At 40.7% G+C, this 10129-nt stretch overlaps 1 protein-coding gene across 1 annotated transcript in view; it reads right to left on the bottom strand.

Annotated features, from left to right (window-relative positions):
• The window catches only part of LOC105543025 (chromosome unknown open reading frame, human C11orf65), a 71655-nt gene that overhangs the window by 14950 nt on the left and 46576 nt on the right, over nt 1-10129 (bottom strand). Inside the window, exons 4-5 of the mRNA XM_011984758.1 lie at nt 10065-10124; nt 8737-8867 (exon numbers count right to left, since the gene is read on the bottom strand). Coding sequence (XP_011840148.1) covers nt 8737-8867; nt 10065-10124 — 191 coding nt within the window. The remainder of the gene's footprint in view (nt 1-8736; nt 8868-10064; nt 10125-10129) is intronic.

Raw genomic sequence — 10129 nt, 5'->3', positions numbered from 1 at the left:
GTGGCTCATGCCTGTAATCCCAGAACTTTGAGAGCCCAAGGTGGGCAGATCACTTGAGGTCAGGAGTTTGAGGCTGGCCTGGCCAACATGGTGAAACCCAGGCTCTACTAAAACTACAAAAGTTAGCTGGGTGTGGTGGCATATAGCTGTAGCCCCAGGTCCTCAGGAGGCTGAGGCAGGAGAATGCTTGAACCCGGAGGTGGAGGTTGCAGTGAGATGGCATGGTGCCAGTGTACTCCAGCCTAGGCAACAGAGCAAGATTCTTTCTGGAAAAAAAAAAAAAAAAAAAAAAAAAGACATAAACTTTGTCTTCATGGGTAATTTTGCAATATATTTTTAGTTGTATTTACTTTAACACGATCTTATATTCTTTCCAAACTAGGAAATTTAGAGGGAAAAAACATTATAAGAAATGTTTGTCTAAATGTCACGACAGAGAGAGAAGTTAAAACAACAAAGACCTAGGAAGAATCAAAGCTTAAGTTGCAAAGGAGGTTGAGGAAAGCTAAGATCTATAGGACACAGGAAGGGACAAGATTTAAAAGCCAGAATTCTTTTAGTAAGATAGGGGGAAAAAAATCAAAATTTTGTTGATTTTGTTCATTACTGATTCTCAGCAACAGTCAGAATGAAGAGTGCTTAAATGCCATAAATGAACAAAGCACACAAAGTAAATTTCTTATTCACTCCCTGCAACTCTATGAAAAGGAAATGGAACATCCTGTCAAAAAAATCATTCATTCATTTATTTATTCTATAAGCAACATATATTCATTAAACATGAACTATGTCTGAGATCCTGTGCTAATAAATGGAACAGAGTCTCTGCTCTGTAGGGACTCAAAGTCTAGTGAAGGTGGCAGACAAATACACAGTTAATTGCAAAAATGTGACCAATGAGTATATAAAAGATCCATGGGGCACATCAAAAGGAAGTACCTAATTGTGTCTAGGTGGGTAAGGGAAGGTTTCAGAAGGAGATACTTGGGCCAAGTATCAAAAGATGAAGATGTCGTTGTCATGCAGCTGAGCACTCTACGGAGAGGAAATATCATGGGGGGTGTAGGTAATGGGGAGCCCTTAACATGTTTTAAGTAAGGAAATTATTTCTTAGAAACAGTGTTTCGGCTGGGCGCGGTGGCTCAAGCCTGTAATCCCAGCACTTTGGGAGGCCGAGATGGGGCGGATCACGAGGTCAGGAGATCGAGGCCATCCTGGCTAACGCGGTAAAACCCCATCTCTACTAAAAAAAAAAAATACAAAAAACTAGCTGGGCGTGGTGGCGGCGCCTGTAGTCCCAGCTACTTGGGAGGCTGAGGCAGGAGAATGGCGTGAACCCGGGAGGCGGAGCTTGCAGTGAGCTGAGATCCGGCCACTGCCCTCCAGCCTGGGCAGCAGAGCGAGACTCCGTCTCAAAAAAAAAAAAAAAAAAAAAAAAAAAAAAAACTGTTTCTACAGAGTTAAGTGTTTATACAGAGAAGACGAAGAGACTAGAGACTAGGAAACTAATCAGAAGTTAGATGAAAAATGAGATGTTACAGTGGAGAATGAAAGAAAAGATCAGATTTGGGAGATACTTTGGAAGTGGAATTAATAGGACTTGATGACAGATTACATGTAGGCACTAATAAGAGTGAGAAATCTAGGGTAAGCCCTCTGTTTCTGTTTTGGATGACTGGCTAAATGGTGGTGTCATAAGCTGAGACCAGAAGGAATACTGAGAATAAGCAACTTTTATGATGGGGAAGATCAGAAATTCAGTTTTGGAACTGTTGAGTTTGATACAGAAATGCCCATATAATTAGAAATACAGAGCTCAGCTACAGATGTGGATTGTGTTAAGGTAAACAAACACAGGAAAGAAGTAAAATGCATATTATTTTTCATGTGCATTGAAGAACAATATGCATTTTACTTCTTCTTTCCTGTGTTTATTTACCCAGATGCTGTCTCGCAGCTGGTACTGTAATGGCACTTCAGCAAGTCATACCACCACTCTGTCAAAGCCAGCTGTTTCTAGGTGATGGCACATATGGTAGGGGAATTTTGTTGCTCTCAGCCCATAACCACACTTCCTTTGCTGTTAATGGGTCCCCATTAGAGGCAATGTTGTATGAAATAAAATAATGACGGATAATGCATTATGTTATGAGAGGTATTATTGCCAGAAGTAATGCAGGCAGAGAAATAAAATTAATATCCAGAATATTTGTCTATCATTGTGAGGACAAATGGATGCCTCCTCTATTATGGGAATGGTCTAATATAATCATCCTGTCACCAACTAGCCAGCATATCTCATTACTGGGAGCAAAACAATAGCCTTTGATATATAGTCAGTGGTGACTGTAGCCAGAACAACTTTGGTGAGGGAAAGACCATGTTGTTGAGTCTATATAAAGCCTCCATCCCTGTAATCCTGGTCACTTTGGACAAGACTCCACAGTGCAACCACTGAGGTGCCAGGGGGAAAAGCTGACATTCACAAGATGGTTCATCTTGTCCATCTGATACTGAGAGCTGTCTGCCTCATATAAGCCCTTTGGAGAGCATTCACATGGGACAGAAATACACTTTGTATCCATTCTGAGTATACCTCTACCCTGACCTATACTCACCAATTTTCCAATTTTATTCTTTGCAAATGTTGATCAGCTGGGAAACTACAAATGTTGGTCAGCACAGTCAATGAGATGCCTACCTCAGGCTGTTTCCTCTTCAAATGAAGTGGAAAACCAAACATACCACCTGAAGTTGTGCTCACTGGAAGGATATCTTTTGATCATTTTCTGGGCCAACTGAGGAATTGAAATCAGTAACTGTCCATTTTTGGATGGTGCAGCATCCTGTACAGATCCAACTTATTTTCTCCAACATATTCCTCCCTGTTAACTTGTCATGGGGACTCTCTGTGAAGTCAAAGGTATGGAGACGATGTGGAGGTAATGCAGCTTAAGTAGTAGTTGCAGGAGTCTGAGCCACCTGCACATGCAGCTTACTTGGGCCTTCTGGACCTTCTCAGACTCATTCCCATATAGACCGCATTATTTTATACTGAAACAGTGCTACATACTCTCAATTTTATGGTTTAATTGATTAGATAAATCCCAGGTCAGTTCATGATCATAGCACTTGGTACCCTATTATCAAGCATCCAGTCTCTACCAGGACCCAGCTGCAAATCTGGAACAGATTTTCAAATGGAATATAGCTTCTGGCAGAGGAAGGAATTCATTACCTTCTTCCTAAACCCTAGAGGTCTGTGCTGTGATTCTCCCATTAGTTCTCTTTAGAGACTCTACAGTTTTTCACTACCAAGGACATTTTTAATGCTGTTGGGACTGCTGGGCCATAAAGCCCAAGTTGTAGGGCAGCTTGACCACATTGTGGATCTGCTACACACCTGTTTCTTGCTCCATGTCCCACTGGAGCCAGTCTGCTTTATTAGATCACCTAGTAAAGAGGTTGGAGCAGCATCCCCAAAATATGTCATACGTTAGCTCTCAAATCGAGACAGGGCCTCTAAGCGTTGTGCTTATTCAAGATGGACAGTATAAGCTACAGTAACTTGTCTCTCATTTTTGAAAGAATAGCTCAAATGTCTTTAAGCTTCAATTATATGCCAGATCCTTAACTTTTTGCAAAGTTTATCTGCCTCCTTTTAGTGTGCATTTGTCCTACTAAGCCACCAAGGAGCTGTTATTTTCTGCTCACCACATCCAATCAAGGTAAGGTCATCAATGTAATGGACAGCCATTATGTTCTATGGAAACAGATGTACAAGCCCCTGGGGACAAGAGCAGGAAAGCTGATATATTTTCGGGAGCAAGATGTAAAAACACTCTGTTCTTTCCATGAAAATGCAGACTGCATCTCCTATTGCTTAGTGATCAGGATGGGAAAGAACACATTTGCCAGGTCAGCTGCAGCATACCAGGTACCTGGCGCTGTGTTGATTTGCTCTGTTGAAGAAGCCACATCTGGAAGCCTCACTGCAATTGTGTCATCACCTGACCTCTACCACTTCAAAGTTCCATTAGTCCCAGTGAACTAAAGGGACCAGTTCCATCATAGCTTTCCCCACTGTCATCTCCAGCCTTGTAAAGGACAGCCACCACAGAGTTCATCAAGAAATATGCTGCTCCTGGGCCAGACATGGTGGCTCACGCCTGTAATCCCAGCACTTTGGGAGGCCCAGGCAGGCAGATCACAAGGTCAGGAGTTCGAGACCAGCCTGGCCAATATGGTGAAACCCTGTCTCTACTAAAAATACAAAAAAATTAGCCAGGCATGGTGGTGCATGCCTGTTATCCCAGCTTCTCGGGAGGCTGAGGCAGGAGAATTGCTTGAACCCAGGAGGCAGAGGTTGCAGTGAGCCGAGATTGCGCCACTGCACTCCAGTCTGGGTGACAGTTAGACTCCGTCTCAAAGAAAAAAAAAGAGAGAGAGAGAAAGAAATATGCTGCTCCCTTCACCAAGCTATTACTTCATAGCTTGATGAAAAAGGTATCTCCTGGGACTTCCTGCGGTGATGGCTAGATGGTGGGTTAGTAGATTGCACATAACAGAAACAAACACACAATTCCCTGAACTTTTAGAAATCCTTTTTCTAATGGAACAGGAATTAAAAAAAATTAAAGAATGTGTAAACAGAAACTCAGCTGTACATAAGAAAACCCAATTCCCTCTGAGAAGGAGTAAGAGCTGGAGTGCTTTAAAAATTAACTGCCTGTTTTTCTGTGGCTAGTGAGCCTTATCTCTCCTCCTTTCCCAGGCATTGTAAAGACCCTGTTTCTCTAGCTGTGCAGCTGCAAGGTCACTAGACAAATAAACTCAAGTCATAAAACATGTTTTCCTTGAAAAGTAAGAAATGATGTAATGCATGTCTCAATTAATTGAATTAACTATGGTTTCTCGCCTCTGTAACATGCTTCCCCCTGCACAGATCTCCCCCAACTCCATGAAGTGCTTAAAAGGTAACTTAACTCTGTTCAGGGCTCAGTCCTTTGGATGTTAATCCGACTGGGCTGGTACACCTAAAATAATAAATATCCTCCTCAATCCCATCGGTCTCTCTGATTCCTTATCAATCCTGCTACACTATAGTATACCAGAGAAGTTCCAGCATTTTGCAAAGGTTGAGCTTTGGTTGGCTCTACCTAAATCAGGCTTTGATTAGCTAACTTAACAGACCATTAACATAATTTCTGGCCAAAACATTAAATCCACAATCCCAGGTGAGTATGGCCACATCACTAAATTTGGCTCAGCCAACTCTTGATCTAACAGCCTTAGAATCCACCCTCACACAATGCTTCTGAGACTCCTGGCAATATAGATTAGTAATTTCTTGTAACTCTTCTGGTTTATAAACGATCTCCTCTTGGAGTGGACCCTGTACCTTTGTCTGGGCTGTCCTGAAATACAAATCTCCTTGTGAGCTAAAGGCAATGAGAAATAGTGGAGGAAGAATCCTGAGGAGAATCAGCATACGTGTGTGTGGCAACTGTGCCACTGCAGTCACTGAAAGGCTTTTATGCAGAAAAGGGCTGCGCTGCTTCCCTCAAAAGGGAGAGCAAGGGTTCCCTACACCAACAAGGCACTTTGGAATTTCAAGATTCTTAGCCTTGTGTATGTTTGCCCAAATGTCCTAATCCCAGGGCTCAGGGTTCTACTTCTTCTCCCCCTATGTTAGTGCAAAAGACCTGGCAGGGTTAAGCATTTGGTAGTACTGTAGGCATTGTAATCCTGTGACCCTTGCAATGGAACCCAGGGTTGCCCTCAACCCATGCTGCGGCTATGAGATAAAGGACCACTCCAGAGCTGCCAGGGAAGTCTTCGGATTTTCTGCACAGATTTTTAAATTTTTTTATTTTACTATTTTATTGAGGTATGGTTGATGTACAATAAACTACACATATTTAAATTGTACAATGTACAGTTTTGATATGTCCATTATACCTGTAAATCCATCACTACCATAAAAAATGAATCTATCCATCACCCTCCAAAGTTTCCTCGTACTCCTTTGGAATCCCTCTCTCTTTCCTCTTTTCTATCTCCAGACAACTACTGATCTGCTTTGTGTCACTTCAGATTTATGTCTTCTAGAACTGTATGTATATGAAATCATAGAGTATGTACTCTTTTTTGACAGATTTATTTCATTCAGCATTATTTTGAGGTTTGTCCATGTCGTTCTGTGTATCAGTAGTTCATTCTGTTGCACTGCTGAGTAGTATTCCTTTGTGCAGATATCCTACCACTTATTTATCCATTCACCTGCTGATGCACATTTGTGCTGTTTCTGGTTTTTCGCTATTACAATGACAAATAAACCAGCTATGAATATTCACATACAATCTTTCTGTGGACATGTTTTTATTTCAATTGGGTAAATATGTAGGGGTGGAATGACTAGGTAGAATAGTTGGTGTGTTTACTTGTTTTAAAAAAAACCTGCCAAACTGTTTTCTGAAGTACACACACTAATTGGCATTTGCTCCATATCCTTGCCAACAATTGGCATGACAGACTATTTCAGTCATTCTAGTGGGTGTGTAGTGGTATCTCATTATCGTTTTAGTTAGCATTTCTCTAATGATTAATGACAGTCATTGGTTGAGTTATGCTAATTTGCTATGTATATATTTTCACTGATGGAGTGTTTATTCAAATTTTTTGCCCACTTTAAAATGTGACTGAGAGGTTTCTTTTTTTTTTTTTTAACATATTCTTGATTCAAGACCTTTGTCAGATATATATTTTGCAAATGTTTTATCCCTGTCTATGGCTTGTATTTTTATTTTTGTAACATGTCAAAGAACAAAAGCTTTTAATTTTGATGAAGTAAAATTTAAAATTGTTTCTTTTATAGTTCCTAGCTTCTGTTTCCTCTTTAAAAAATCTTGGCCAGAACAAAAGACACTAAGATTTTCTCCATCAATTACTTTTAGATGCTTTATGGTTTTTGTTCTTATATTTAGATCTATGATCTCCTTTCAGTTAATTTTACATATACTGTAAGATAACACTCAAGTTTCATTTTTCTGCATTTGAATATTCAATTTGTTGAAAAGACCATTTTTTCCCAATTAAGTTCCCTTGGCACCTCTGTTGAAAATTAATTAACAATATATATGGGGTTTATTTATTTATTTATTTTGAGACAGAGTCTCACTCTGTCATCCAGGCTGGATAGTGAAAGGATAGCAGTGGCTGCGGGGAAAGACTGATTCCAAGGAATGAGTCATCTTGCTCACCTGACTATTAAGATTCTCCTCTGCTGAGATTGTTCTTTGGTGAGCATTCACATAGGACACAAGCATCTTCTCACTTGGTGCCCATTTGGAGAAGTCTGCACATACCTCTTCCCCAGACCACTTGTCACCAATTTTCTAACCCATGTTCTTTCCAAATCCCTGACCATCCAGGCAAACCATCAGTCACCATCCATCTATAGATCTGTACTTCTGGCCATCTTTTCTTCCAGGCACAATATACAACCAGGTATGCTACTTGAGGTTCTATCCCGGCGGAAGGACTTCCCTTCCCCTCTGTACTGCAAGTGAAGCTGTAATGTATATGGAACTTCCTGTGAGTCCCACCTTTTACTTGACCCCCTTAGGCCTGTTAGGACTTGAGTTTGACCAACGGAATGCAGAATAAATGTTGCTGTGACTTCCAAGATAAGGCCTTAAAAAGCCTTGTAACTTCCACTTTCTGTCTTTGATACTTTTGTTTGTTCTGAGAGGGAGTCTCGCTCTGTCGCCCAGGCTGGAGTGCAGTGGCGTGATCTCGGCTCACTGAAAGCTCCGCCTCCCGGGTTCACGCCATTCTCCTGCCTCAGTCTCCCGAGTAGCTGGGACTACAGGCGCCCGCCACTGCTCCCGGCTAATTTTTTTTTTTTTTCCTTTTAACTAGAGACGGGGTTTCACCGTGTTAGCCAGGATGGTCTCGATCTCCCGACCTCGCGATCCGCCCACCTCGGCCTCCTAAAGTGCTGGGGTTACAGACGTGAGCCACCATGCCCAGCCACATGGGGGTTTATTTCACAATTCCATATTCTGTTCCATTGACCTATATGTCTGTCTATATGCCAATACTACAATATCATGGTTACAGTAGCTTTGTAAGTCTTGAAATCAGGCGGTATAGTTCTCCAATGTTGGGATTCAATCAGGCTGCTGGGAAAAATATTAGTTATGATGGCCACAAAACCTTTTTGGAAGGCCTAAGGGTTTTCACATGACTTCGGTAATAGACTGGGCCGAAGGCGGCCTGGTCCCATTACCTTTAGTTAAAAAGTTTAAAGTAGTAAACAACGGGATGTGGGGAAGTTTTATCTAGTTAGCTTGTTTACTCATGTGGTCTTAAGACAAGCCTTTGATGTGTGCTTTTTACTGGGGAAGTCCACAATGTCAGTTACCCTCTAATGGCGTTGACTCAAGCTTTTGTTAACTAATCTTAATGAATAAATATGAGTCTCCCTGGCTGACGGTGGCCAGCCGCAGTGACAAGCCTCTCTTGGTGTGTAGGCGGTCGGACACTCAGCAGGATGGGCAAAACAGAGTATCTGTGTGTCAGTGTGCATTTTATTCATTCGTCGTTTGGGTCAGGGTCTGCGGGCAGACCCCCTGCAGCTAATGCCCTCTTGTGAGGAGCAATACCTCATTTCAAATTTGTTTTTTTCCCCAAATACTACATATTTCCTTAGTAAGTGTTTCATCAACTTACATTTGCCTCATCCACTCTATTTTCCTAAGTTTTCTTTTCTTTTCCAAGTCTTGCCTTCTCTTCAGTTTAGAGAAATGGAATTCACTTTCCTTTTTGTCTTCTACCACTATACTGTCAGTAGATAGCCAAAACTATTGAGAAACAAAAACGAATATACAAAATGTTGAAATATTGATTGTGAGGTTATCTGGCAATAGAAAAGAACTTCTGTGTGTTCAGTAGGAATATGCCAAGATAGAAACAGAGGAGAGGATAGATACTTTCAAGGTATTTCTAATTAAGTGACGGGTGAGTAGTACACTCAGCCTTCAGAAGCACATGCTACAGATAGACCAACAAAGTACTAGTGTACTGAGGTACTTAATAAGTATTTGTTGAATGGATAAACAGATATATTCTAAGAGTGTCTCATCTTCTCATATGAATAGACCTGACCTACTCTTAGTGCCGATGGCTTTTGATGACTCTAATTCTCAAAGAGTACAGCCACCCTTCAGGAATGCAGAAGTCCCTGTACCATGTCCTAAGACTTTGTGGTTTCCCCGTTATGACACTTTCTCCTAACTGGTTGTCTATATTCACCCTCCAGCTCATTCCCCCTGCTCTATCACACATACCCTAGATAATAAGGAGAGTTTGTTAATCCTTCCAAACACTATATATTTGCCCTTATTAAACCACTTAACATATTTACTACACTGTACTGAAATATCCTGTTTACTTGACTGTCTCCCTAATTGAAAGGCAAACTACTTAAGTCTATCCCCTGCATCCAGAACAATGTCTGGTATATGGTTGATATGCAATAGTTTATTAAACAAATGAATGAATTCATACCTTGATCATTTTTACTTTTCATACTTGGTATATTCTTTTGTTTGTTTTTGTTGTTGTTGTTTGTTTTTTTTTGAGACAGAGTCTCACTCTGTTGCCCAGGCTGGAGTGCAGTGGTGCCATCTCAGCTCAAAGTGCTGGGATTACAGGCATGAGCCACAGTGCCTGGTCATACTTAGTGTTAATATATTCAACAACCACATTCTACAATCCGCATACTGAGTATATAATCTGCTGAGTACCAGAGAGTATCTAAAGATGGCCTAGATTCAAAGTGGATAATTAAAAGTAAAATTAAATGTAATAAAAAGATAAATTGCGTGCCTTGAAGTATTATTAGCAACCCCCGAGTAGCTAACTTAAGCAAAATGTATCAATTAAATTACTAGGATTTATTATTTTAAAAAATAATTTTAAAATTAATTTTAAAATTAAATACAAAAATACAAATGGGTTTCTAAATACATAAGATTAAAAATTAACATTTTTCTTACTGTATCAGAAACTGGCCTCCAGCCATTGTTTTCTATACGACGATACCAGCCACTATGATCCTCTT

This window comes from Mandrillus leucophaeus, unplaced genomic scaffold (assembly GCF_000951045.1).
Source record: "Mandrillus leucophaeus isolate KB7577 unplaced genomic scaffold, Mleu.le_1.0 Scaffold273, whole genome shotgun sequence".
Lineage (NCBI taxonomy): Eukaryota > Metazoa > Chordata > Mammalia > Primates > Cercopithecidae > Mandrillus > Mandrillus leucophaeus.
The sequence above is the reverse complement of the archived record's forward strand: the minus strand, read 5'-3'. Positions and strand labels throughout refer to the sequence as shown.